Raw genomic sequence first — 13,234 nt, 5'->3', positions numbered from 1 at the left:
TGTTCGTATAAATATAAACCTACATCCAACTATGAACCCCTTGTAGGGCCCAATAATTGTCCAAAGGTCACAGTCTAAACAATTGAGAATCAAATATCAAGAAGCTTGCAAATAAGTTATACTATATAATATAACATTAGAGATTTTGAGAATAATTCAATTTGCTTTTCTTTTTCAAAATTCGACCCCCCCCCCCTTCCGCCCCGCCCTATTGTAGCCCATCTAACCCTAAGGATAATAATTTCAACAAACTCGAATCTTCATTACCTGAGGATGCTTTCACACAAGTTCCAGCATTTCTTGCCAATTTGGTTTTTGAAAAATATATTTTTCTCTATCTATTCCTTTGTAAAAATTTGACCCATCATTGTGGCCCAACACTACCCTAAGGATCATGATTTGAACAAACTTGAATTCACACTACTTGAGGATACTTCCAAAAAAGTTTCAGCTTTACTGACTTATTGGTTTTTGAGATGAAGACTTTTGAAAAATTCCAGTACATTTTCAATAATCGATTTCATATACAATAAAACTAATGAGAATAATTGATTGTTAATATCAAGGGATAATGACTCATCGCCCAATTATAAAAGATGAATATTTATTTTATGAAAATGGTCTATTTGTAGCAGATTAAGAAAACAATTTATTTGTAGCGATAGTATAATTTTTGAATTTGAAGAAAAACGTGGTAAGCATCTTCAGGTGATCCACACCGACAATTACCGTTTTCTATATTTTGTGTACATCAAAATTAAGTATGCAAAGGTGTCTTAGCTTGGTATGTATTATGTTTAACTTGCGCTTTCCATGTGTAAATAAGGAGAGGGTTTTAGCTATTCTTAATTATCGCCTATTAAAAGAGGGTGTGGTCCTTCATTTTATTAAATGTAAAAAAAATCTCCTTCACCCAATAATGCTTTGAGTCAAGATAGGTTTAAATTGGGCAAGTGATTCTGGAGCATAGCCATAAAATGTAAAAAGACGGACGTCGGACAAAAAGTGATCAAAAAGCTCACTTGAGCTTTCAGGTCAGGTGAGCTAAAATATTGTTCAGGTTAACTGTTGCTATCAATTATGGCTCTATTTCTGGTTGCCTTTTTTCAATAGCTTACAGCCAGTAATGAAACAACGCCTTTCAAGTCCCTGTCACGGATGTGGCTTTTGTGACATCTTGATGACTTGGGTATTCAATTGCTTGCTCATGTATTGAGATCGGATCAGACACCCGAGACAGAATCCATCTCAATCCCGGCTACTGTTACCTCTCTAACAAATCGATGGTATTCCCCGACAGTACTTAGTGACTGTACAGACACGGTATTGGATGCTGTCAATAAACTGCTACATCTGCTGACTCAATTATTTACTGATCTGCTGGAGGAGCGATGAATGAGAATGGAAATTTAGTATGCGGTACTTTTATTTATGGAGATGAGCATCTATAATTTATTTGCAATTAAAAGCATACGTTTTTTTAATTAAAAAAATCGCATGTCCTCCCACCTCCCCCACACTGCAATTCGATTTTGATAGGACTTCTCAATATTACATAATATTACATGTGTATATAATTATACTGACATCACAACTGATAAATGTTTAGGTGCGATTTTATATCACATAGTATACGTAAGTTTTTTTTTTCTCTCGCAGGAATATCAGAAGATCATTGTTGAAAGTTCTTACCGCTTGACCTTTCATTGTACGCCAAATACTACTGTCTGCTGTGATGTGTAATATGAGTATTTAGAATCGCGACTGTTTATAAAGGGGACCCTTTGAGATAAAAATATTATTTTCATTTTTTTTTTATATAAAATGGTTTACTTGTCTATTTTGAATGATTCGTCAAAATTTGATCGTTAGAAATCAAGTTACAAGCGAGATATGGAGGAAAGAAGTCGATATTATGTAAACAAAGTTCGAGTCTCCTATTTCTTTACAAATAAAGTAAAGAAATTGTCATTTCTTTGACAAAATAACTTAGGCCAAAGAAGATAAACAAATTCAATGTGTTCATTTATATATAATGTTATCAACAACAAAAAGCAACATTAGATTGAAACTTATACCAAACAACACATATGTAAACAATAACAGGACTTGAGTTTTGTTTACAAAACAAAGAATTCTACCCAAGTAACTCGCTTATAACTCAATATTTGACTTCCGAATTTTGACAAAGCGTTAAAAGCATCCATATTGACCATTCTTGGTATTTAAAATCAAAAAATAAATTTTTTAGCTCAAATCGTGTCTAAGTTACTTTAACATTGTTATATTGAAGTCTGGCCATTAATCTTTACTATATTCGATCTATTTCACGGATCAGGTACTTTCATTTCAATTTGAGTGCATAAACATGTATGCTGTCCATTTCTATTGGTAACTTCAATTTTTCATCTCAGTGATAAGTTCACAGAGGAATGATGTCCTGTACACTTTACGTTACGTCTCTCTCTCTCTCTCTCTCTCTCTCTCTCTCTCTCTCTCTCTCTCTCTCTCTCTCTCAGACTGATACAAAGTACAAAGAGGAATAACTTGTGTTCCTTTTTAAGAGGGCGGGATGGTCGTGGTTATTTTTAGACTATATTTATCTCCCTGAGAAGAAGAGGTGTGTATAAAAATATATATATAGGAAATTATTCTATAAAGCTTAAATACATAAATTTATTTTTACTAAATAGTAATAACATTGTACATGTAATAGTTTATGAATTTAATAAATCATAATTATATCAATTATACATCTAAACTTAAAAATTAAGGCATTTTGCAAATAAACTACAAAATGCCTGCACCAGAGTACTTGCTTACACCTTTGGTATTTCAACACTAGTTAGATGTATTCGTAAGGTATAATTGAATTTTAACTCATAAGTGGATTTTGTGAAATCATTTTCATTTTCGATCAACAAGCCCGAGATAGCAAAAATGGGAGTAAGGTGGTGAACACGCGTTGGCTGATCTAAGTCAGGGATAGTTTGCATCAAAATATAAACTAGTACTTGCAATGAAATAATATTGAATGATTACGTAAAGAGTGGATATAGTTATACATCGCGAGCCTATTTAGAAAATTCATATAAGTTTAGATTTTAAAAATGTTGAATAAATAAAATGAATCAATTATTTTCTTTGGGCGATTTTAGTTTTGATACACATTTGCTTGAGAACTTGCTAGAGTGGGGTAACCAAGAACGCGGTTTGACCAATCAACGAAAAGTGTAGGACGAGTTCATCATGCATCGCGGGCAGATAGTATACCTTTCATCAAAAGTTAATAAGTAAAATGGAACAATTAATGCGATTTTATATAAATGGTAAGAACTTTCCTGAACGGGGTGCCTAGAAACGGGTTGACTAATTGACATCATGGCGGAAAGTGTAGGGCGAGTTAAAGGGGATGTGCGGCCACTTGTACATTTGAGGATAAGAATGTAAACATTTCTTGAACTGGCTTGTTTCTGCCCAAAACTGGCCCAAAATGTTGCCAAAAGATAAAGAAGCAATAAATGCGAAGTCCTTCATGTCAGTTTGTTTGAAAAGTATGCATACAAGAACGGGATAATGCCTTTTTTATCACATAGAACAGCTGTCAAACTGCGCAGCTACAGACTTATTTTGAAGATTTAAAAATATGAAAAAATTATGAAAGGGGTTCATTGGTGTCCTCTCTACAATCTTTTTTTGAGGAAAAGTTTGAATCTTGCTCATTTAAGTCGTAACTTTGCCTCAAAATAGGGTACCCTAGTTTTCAGTCGGCATGGGATCTATTTTTAAACAAGAAAAATCCAGTCTATACTTAGAACTCTTGTGTCTATGGAGACACATTAACGTTATTTAAGGAATACGGAATCATTCTTTGAGTATTATGAGGTGATAATTTCGGTCGGGGCGTGGTCAAATCCAATAAAGTCCGAAGGGCTTTATGTTAGATTTGACCATGCTCCGACCGAAATTATCACCTAATTATATTCAAAGAATGATTCCTTATTATTTATATTTATATTATTTCCAATTTATACACCTTAAAACAATATTATTTTAAAATCACTATTTGTTTATTTGGCACATAGCAATGTATTACTACTCGGCGCAGCCAATACCGTGTTTTTTGGCCCTTTTTGTGGCACTCATGTTTTATGAAGTTATTGGGTTTCAAAATTGGTTCGTATTGTTATCACAGACAAAGAAAGTTTTAAATGTAAATATATTTTCATAGAAAAAAAAAATAAATGTCAATTTGATATACATCTCTATACCTGCCTTATGCTTGTTTTATGGGGATTTGTTAGTTCTATGAGTATAAATTAAAGTAATTTCTTTTTAGAAGTGGGATAGGGGTTCAAAAAATTGTCTGAAATAAAAAAAGTACATGTAAACATTATATTTCAATGAAAATATATCTGTAATGTACCCCCATAGGCACAGACAAATATATCATGTTGTTTTTGAGGCCCATTTTAAGAATATGATTATAATGTGTACATTGTTAATTCCCGCGCTTGCGCGGGGTATCATCTAGTATAAAAAATTTAAGGTAGATCTTATGACTAATTTGTTGTCCGCCCAGACCCCTTAATTATTGAATTTTAAAATATAGAATACGAAGTATTTTTATTCGTATAAATGTTATAAAATGACACAATTCCAAAAATGGAATGTTTTAAAGTTTCTGGCATTACTTGTAGTTTCTCCTCGTTTATTTATTCTTTTTTTATTTTGGTAGCAGATGTTATGTGATATACATACAAAAATACTAATTGAAAGTGACATGAAAACCATCACAGATTAACTGAGCACTAAATATCCCTGACAGTTTAATCCCTGGCAGTGGGCGTGGTTAATGTCTGCCATACGTCAGCACCGTCACAGCCATTGGTTGATTGGTCGAAATAACATCCTCCTCCTCCCCCTCCTCAAATTTGTGTCCGAATTTCCTCAGAATGTCCCCAGCTTCTTGGGATACCTATGGCAATTATTAAATCAGATTGTATTTATTTAGTTATTTTATTACGTTAATTATTACGTTATGAATATCTTATGTAGTTTTATAAAAATATCTTATTGAAACAGTTTCACAGAAACTGAACTAATGCAAACAAGAGGCCCATGGGCCACATCGCTCACCTGAGGAACAATAGGTATGATAAAATCAGCTTAATGGAGTAATAATACAAACTATCTGGACCATGTACAATAATACATGTAGATCCTGTATAAATAAAATCCACCCCCCCCCCCGGATTTTCTTATGTTTATAATCATTAGTCCCTTTTCTAACAGGATGATTTTATAGTCATATCACATGTTGAGTATTGCAGTTCATAAAAAGATCCTTAACGATTGTTTATACATGTATATGGGATATAAAGCTACATCAAACTCTGAAACTTCTTGTGAGGCCAAAGAATTGTCCTGGGGCCAAGGTCTTAACAATTATAAAGAATCATCTGGCTGATTAGTTTCTGAGAAGAAGATTTTTAAGATTTACTCTATATATTCCTATGTAAAACTTTAACACCCCCCCCCCCCATTGTATCCCCACCCTACCCCCAGGGATCATAAGTTTCACAACTTTGAATCTACACTACCTTAAAATGCTTCCACAACTTTCAGCTTTCCTGGCTGATTAATTTCTGAGAAGAAGATTTTTAAAGATTTACTCTATATATTCCTATGTAAAAATTAGATCCCCCCATTGTGGCGCCACCCTACCCCCGGGGGTCATGATTTTCACAACTTTAAATTTACGCTACCTGAGGATGCTTTCACACAAGTTTCAGCTTTCCTGACTGATTAGTTTCTGAGAAGAAGACTTCTAAATATTTACTATATATATTCCTATGTAAAACTTCGTTCCCCAATTGTGGCCCCACCCTACCTTCGGGGGTAATGATTTTCACAACTTTGAATCTACACTACCTGAGGATGCTTCCACACAAGTTTCAGCTTTCCTGGCTGATTAGTTTCTGAGAAGAAGATTTTTAAAGATTTACACTATATATTCCTATGTAAAACTTCGATCCCCAATTGCGGAAGAAGATTTTTAAAGATTTACTCTATATATTCCTATGTAAAACTTCAATCCAAGTACTAGTTTACTTTTTGGTAAATGAACAACAATGGATTGATGCTTCCCTTTTATACATTGTTATGATGTTTACTGGGTAAAGATGATCCTGCATGCTTTGTTTAACTTAGCATTTTAAAAGAATTTCCCCTCCCAGGAATTCTGAAGGCAGTTTTGTTTTTGTTTTAGATGAAGATGAATCATATGGCATAGTTGACCTCTGTGGAGTGGAAATGGCTGAGTTCAAATGTCGTTACTGTATCTCCCAATTCTCAGACCATCTCGCCATTATGGCACACTTCTCTTCTGTTCACAATCACGATTTCTCTGAAATATGTCCACAGTGCTACAAGGGATTCAAGTCGAGTAAAGGTTATCGTAATCATTGCAAAATGCAGCACACGGATGCAACCGACTGTCCGTCTTGTGACATTTGTGGCAAGCGCTTTCCTGCTGTGAGTAATCTTGTTTCTCATCGTCGAACTCATTCCACAGTGCGACCGTTCCATTGCTATAGATGTCGCAAAGGCTTCAAAAACCAGTATCACTTGAAGAGACACATGCTAGGATGTCATGTGAACCCTGCTTCTAAGCAATGAACAATATGAAAGATTGGCAAACTGCATTTTAATTTCTTTTCAGGTTTAATATGTTAATGAGATGTTTCTTGATTTAGATGATTAGATCCCTTAAGCACTGAAAAACCAATTATAAAAGTTGGTAGATTTTTACCTCCCCTAATAATCTAGCTCTGCTCATCCAGCCTTTTTGTAAATATGTAACCTATTTGAACTTGTACCATTTATATGATTAAGGACTGAAAGTTTGGTTGAAATTGGCTCAGTAGTTCTTGAGAAGATGTTGAAAATGTGAAAAGGTTACGGACGGACAGACAGACAGACAGACAGACAGACGGACGGACAGACGGACGACAGACAAAATGTGATCAGAAAAGCTCACTTGAGCGTTCAGCTCAGGTGAGCTAAAAAGTGAATACCTATGTCAAATTCGCGAAAAGGTCAAAGTGAAGGTTAAGATGTATTTTGATAATAAAGTATTTTAAAATTTTAAAACTTTAGATATGACGGGATGGACAGAAAGACAAGAAAACAGAAAAAACAAGCCTAGCTGTGTACAATGTTAATAATAAATTGTTTAGATCAATAATATAGTAATGAAATAGTGCACTCGGAAACATTCTATACTGTTAATCATAGCCTACATACTAACCGTGATCATGTTAGGTTTGGCCGCTATGTGTATCTCTTTGGCAATGTCCAACGTTGTCCCCCACACACCCCACCTAGCTTTGGATCCACCAACGATACTGGACAGCACTGGACCATGGTGGACACCTGAAATGGCAAATCAGTCTCATTTATTGATAGATCACACACAACAATCTAGATCTTAATTCACTCTTTATTGTTTAACTTCTTTAATGCAGCTTTGCCTTCCCGAGCATAACCGACCAAATCACTATGAATCTGGGCCCGATAAATTTTGTGACTTGATGGTAGTGTCAGTCAACTATATTGACATATAGATCTATCATTGAAGTTTTCAAATCTTAATGAGTGGCACCAGAAAGCATATCAAAGATTACATGTATTGAAGGCATAACAAAATTTTACCAATAGTCACGCACATATGTACAAAACAGAATAAATGTAACAAAATTAATTAATAAGAAAAAAAATGATTTTGATTTCCTCTGGTTTTCGTTTTGTTTCAGATTACTTCGTAATTTAAATAATATACGTTTAAGGCAAAATGGACAGTTTTCTTAGCTAAACAACTACCTAAAACTAAAATCTTACATACATATACAGAAGAATTTATAAATACACTTACCTGCTTTCATATAAGAAATATTCATCTCTGAGCAAAGGTTTTGAATATGACGTAGGAATCTCATCATCTGGCCGAGATGACTGCTGTCCCCTGTCGTTTCCTGTAAATGTCTTCTGATATTTATATTTCAAATAGCAGTAATAAACTAATAAGTCTGTTTGATATATATGTCTTGAAACTTTTTCATTTATTCAACTTCTTTAACATATGAATTGGAAATATACGTAGTTTGACTTCAAATACCTACAAATCTCTCTCGACGAAAATTTTAACAATAACAAGCTAAATAACAGTAATTTTATCATATCAGAGTATTTATAAGATACTTCATCCAAAAATTAAAAAAAAAAAAAAAAAAAAAATTAAAATACCGTTTATGCAGTATTTTTTGCGATGATTTATTTTTTGCCATTATTGTTATATCACAAAAAATAAATCATCCAGAAATTGTGTTAGTTTTTGATGCTTTAATCATTTTTGTAGAAACTACAAATTTTTGTTCATTTTAGTAAATTGCAGCACGCGAATAAACATGACGCTAGTACACGGTAGATGACTTATGAAACTAGAAATCTTATGGCACTAAGTAATGACTTTGTAAAATATCATTCTCAAAAGCACAGAGAACTGAATCATCATTAACTACATGTATGACTCTTATGGATTTATAAAAGCTTTCAGCATATCCACGCACCTGCACACCATCACAGAGTCCGCTGATAAATATATGTGACGTCACTGAAGACACCAATCGATGAATCCCACTAAACGAAACGTCTAGCAAAACCTTAAAATCGATGAAAACTCATTAATTTCTCACAGCTTATTAAAAAAAATAAAATATTAAAATGGTACTTCTTTAACGGAATTGCCTCAGACCTTCGTACGAGTTCCTCTTTTGATCTAAACTAAGGCAGTTCTCATATATGAATTAACAGCTTATGGCTTGAAAGGATGAAAGTACTCTTCCTAAGAGAGAACTTTTAACATGGATTTGAATAGATGATTAAAGAGTAAAACGCGTTCCTCCTCTCCTAATCCAGAACTCTGTTGATTTGTACTGGCGTATTATCCACCTTAAATGCTTCTAGATTCTTTACCACAATCCAAAGTTTTGATTCATACTTTAAATAAGCCTGCTTCTCTTCACCGAGACAGTTTTTTTTTCAATTCCTCTTTATTTAAGCATCAAAATGTTTAGCGTATAAATAAAAAAAATTAATTAAACATATACATGTAAATTATGAATTTAGTTTATTTTCTTATTTTTTTTTCATCTACGTTGAATTAGAAAAGTGAAAAACGTGACACGAGTCTCTGACCTTGTCAATGTTGTCGGTGAACTGAATGGCTTTGTAGGCCGTCGTCGTAGCCTCGTTGTCGGAATCCTCGGTGTTCTCATCAAAACACACCGACAGAACCGCTATACCCACCGGGCTGACTGTACCCTCCAACACGTCCTATAGAAAAATGGTCCAAGAGCAATAAAGAAAAAGTCACGGTGTGAATCAATTTTAAAAAACGACAAGTAAGAGCTAATTCATCAAACTCGATGACTAATTATTATAATAAACAAAACTGAATAGACACCAATGACGTCATAAAATGCACGGTAACACGATAATGCATAACATGCGCGATAAGACTTAACGTTTGTAGCAAAAGAGTCGAGGCTGAACAGTGTTAAGTAATCTCTCAGATAACGAAATCAATTAACAATAATCTTGACCCCTTGCCTTCTGGTTGTTGTTATGTTGAAGGAGACTGGTCGCCAGTTCGTACGGAAACAGTTCCAGGACTAGCGTCCGGTATTTCTGCCGACAGTCCAATAGCAGCTGTCTCTTACGCTTCTTCCGTGTAGTGAAAGCCATCAGTCGCCCAAACATGCTTGATATCTACAGATATTAAAACGACATTACAGTTAAAGTCATTAGTCGCCTAAACATTTTTGATATCTACAGATATTAAACGATATTACAGTTAATGTCATAAGTCGCCTAAACATTTTTGATATCTACAGATATTAAACGATATTACAGTTAATGTCATAAGTCGCCCAAGCATGCTACATATAGACTTATACAGATATCAGTCGCCAAAACATGTTTGATATCTACAGATATCAAATGGTGATGCAGTAAAAGCCACCAGACGCCCAAAATATTCTAGGAACCTCACGTAAATACAGTTTAAGTCAAGCAACGGCCTATTATAATATAAAACGGTATCCGACGGCGACCTTTTCCCCTTTTTTTAATGAGGTTGTGTGCTTTACAATTGACCGATCAGATTAATTACCTTAACACTTTTTTTATTCACATAACTGTATATGAATTTTATAATATAAGTAAACATGGAAAATCTCATACGAATTTTCATACAAATTTTCATGACGAAATATCGTTCTTATAGGTAAAAATATTTAAAAAAAAACATCATTGACAAAAAGATATTGAAATTGTTCAAATATACATGTACATCTCACTTTCAGTACCTTATAACTTAACACAAGCAATATCATTTAATAAAAGAAATAATCCAAATATTTTGAAGATTTTTTTGTTATATTTTTCTATATATCTCCTTACAGAGATCTTTACTGAAGGAAAAAGGAAATATTACGTACTTGTGGTCAATATCTATGAACTAAACACTGGGATATCAGTATAGCATTGTTGGAGCAGGTTGAAAGCAAAAACTAAACACCCTTTTATGCTGTGGACCAGTTAAAAATTATGGCAGCGGTGGGATTCGAACCCACGCCTCATTGAGACTGGTGCCTAAAACCAGCGCCTTAGACCGCTCGGCCACGCTACCTTGCAAATACCTGTTTTAACTTTTATTACATTCAATAACCAAATAATCAAGATTTTAAAATCTACTACAAGCTTATCAAGTGAAAATCCCCATTTCCGAAGATGTTTATTAATGGTGATTTGATTAATTATTTTATATCACACAGTAATGATCATTGATATCTAATAATGTAAATTACGACAATAAATAATTCTTATATTAATACATATTTTTTGTAAGACTAAGCGTTATTTAGAATTAAGAATATATTTCGCACATCCTGCTTCGAGAACTCTTTTCTCTTAGACCTCCTAACGTTAGAATACAGAGTAATTAATTTATTACTATACTTTACAATTAAAATTATGCTCTGCGTGTCAAAAATGAAAAAAAAAAAAATAAAATGAAAATAATTATTTTACGAATATTGTTTCATTTAAAACAAGAGAAAGTCTTCAAATTAACCCGGGATTTCGTTAGTGTGAACATTATCCATAATGTATTTGTCAACCTGAATTAAATAAGCACTACGGGACCTATGCAGAGAAATGAGGTTCTCTACATGCAATATTTTGCAACAAAAAATTAAGTTTAAGATGGCTCACTACACCTTGAAATATTTTCTCAAATCAGCAGAAAATTACTTGATTATGATAAATATCATAATGAATAAGAAGTATTTAAGTCAAATAGGCAAAAAATGTGCAATTTTGGATGCAAAATAAAATAAATTTATTTCAGTAAACATTAACAAAAACTCTAGGCGGATTCGAACTCATGATCTGCGGTTCAGAAGCCCAATACTTTAACCACTGAGCTCCGACGATATACAACCCAATCGAACGATATTAACAGTTTAACAAAACATCTAAATCGCTATCTTGTGACGAAGTGTCTTTAATAGTATAAGAATGGGTGTAGTGAGGTACCTTAACTGCTGGTATGTTTCGCAAAAATGATCAAAAATCAAAATCCAAGTAATAAGCACATCTCTGACATATTTACAATTGATCTGCAAAACAAAACTTCATGCAGTTCCTATTTTGAAAACTGTAGGAGGAGTTATCCGTACAATAGGGTACATATGAACCCCTTTGACAGCCGCCCGATCGCCCTTCATTTTCACTATTTTAATTACCGGGATTTTCCTTCGGAAAATTAAACAACGTTTTTTTTATAGTTACTAGTATTCGATCAATTATTGTCATTTTTAAAAATTGTATGTTTATATTTATTTTAGTTACAGATTTGTAGCTTCCGGTATAAAAAAAAATCTACCCAGGTCGTCCATCCGAATTTTTTCCGGACCAGTGGCTATACAGACCTCAATGTACTTGCCATTAAAAAAACTAAATGGCAGCGGTGGGATTCGAACCCACGCCTCATTGAGACTGGTGCCTAAAACCAGCGCCTTAGACCGCTCGGCCACGCTACCATATATATCAAATCGGTAATGCACAACGTAAATGATTCAATAGGCAACTGATAATCGATAAAATCGGGGAGTATTACAAAGTCCATTATTATATAATGATCTCTCTCTCTCTCTCTCTCTCTCTCTCTCTCTTTGTTTATTGAAGTGTTCTACCTTCTAATTTAAAAACAAAATTAAAATATCGATTAGATGTGCACTGCAATATCAGAGAAGTCGCCGACTAACCTGGATGTTCAAAAGAATCACGGAAACACAAATTCCAGTAAAATAGATGGAGATGTCATAATTAGGCAGTATGGAGGATCTGTAATATTAAAAGAAACAAGTAATCACTCATCAACACAGGCCGGAGACCGGTGTAATGTCTTACAATAGTTACAAGTTTAAGTCAGTAATCAAGTACATTGAGTTCACTGTTATGCCGGTAATAAGACCTGATTTGAAAATCAGAATCATCTTCATTAACAAAAGTTGATTAAAATGCCGTCCTTTTCTCTGATATTGTGTATTCTCGTTTTACTCCTATATAATATACATCTTTCTTAACTTTGTAAAGCCAATAGTGTAAAAGAAGGATAAAGATTAGAAAAAAATATTCAAATATAATTTTAAATTAAGATTAAAAATTAGTTAAAGACAACAGTGTCAAAGAAGGATAAAGGTCATAAAGAAAATATTCAAATAATTTTATATATTTGTTACTGTCATTACTTTTATGGGACAAATAAGAGACAATTAACAGTATAACTTTATTTTTTCACAACATTCAAAATCAATCAGTTCACACTTTAATGTAATGCATCGTAGATTCGTACAATTATTGTTCTATGGAGGGTAATCGTGTTCAGAAATCCAGACATGTAAACTTGTAAATCCGAATATGCAACCGTGTTGATGTGTGAGCCTGAGTATGAATATGTGTAATTCTGATCGTGTAACCTATAAAACTCGGGCATAAACACGTGTAAGTAAGATTTGACTCAGTTCCTTCGCATGATGCACATTTTGCAACTTTATTGTTTACATTAGTTAATTAAACCTTCAACTTTGCACACTTTCAATCCCTA

General features: G+C 33.6%; 1 protein-coding gene and 2 non-coding genes across 5 annotated transcripts in view; all 3 read right to left on the bottom strand.

Annotated features, from left to right (window-relative positions):
- Positions 1-4,607: 4,607 nt before the first annotated feature.
- Positions 4,608-13,234, bottom strand: part of LOC128167054 (adenylate cyclase type 8-like) — a 28,268-nt gene continuing 19,641 nt past the window's right edge. For 2 of the 3 annotated variants that reach the window (XM_052832562.1, XM_052832569.1), the window contains exons 14-20: positions 12,393-12,471; positions 9,673-9,831; positions 9,259-9,396; positions 8,631-8,723; positions 7,937-8,036; positions 7,313-7,437; positions 4,608-4,978 (exon numbers count right to left, since the gene is read on the bottom strand). In XM_052832562.1, the coding sequence (XP_052688522.1) occupies positions 4,853-4,978; positions 7,313-7,437; positions 7,937-8,036; positions 8,631-8,723; positions 9,259-9,396; positions 9,673-9,831; positions 12,393-12,471 (820 nt within the window). In that variant the 3' untranslated portion in view covers positions 4,608-4,852. The remainder of the gene's footprint in view (positions 4,979-7,312; positions 7,438-7,936; positions 8,037-8,630; positions 8,724-9,258; positions 9,397-9,672; positions 9,832-12,392; positions 12,472-13,234) is intronic. The other variant, XM_052832577.1, reaches the window with a different exon arrangement.
- Trnal-uag (transfer RNA leucine (anticodon UAG)) lies at positions 10,673-10,753 on the bottom strand. Its single transcript has one exon. It is a non-coding gene; the product is annotated as a tRNA-Leu (tRNA).
- Trnal-uag (transfer RNA leucine (anticodon UAG)) lies at positions 12,087-12,167 on the bottom strand. The gene has a single exon. It is a non-coding gene; the product is annotated as a tRNA-Leu (tRNA).

Source organism: Crassostrea angulata, chromosome 1, assembly GCF_025612915.1.
Source record: "Crassostrea angulata isolate pt1a10 chromosome 1, ASM2561291v2, whole genome shotgun sequence".
NCBI classification, from domain to species: domain Eukaryota; kingdom Metazoa; phylum Mollusca; class Bivalvia; order Ostreida; family Ostreidae; genus Magallana; species Magallana angulata.
This window is presented reverse-complemented; position numbering and strand designations above follow the sequence as displayed.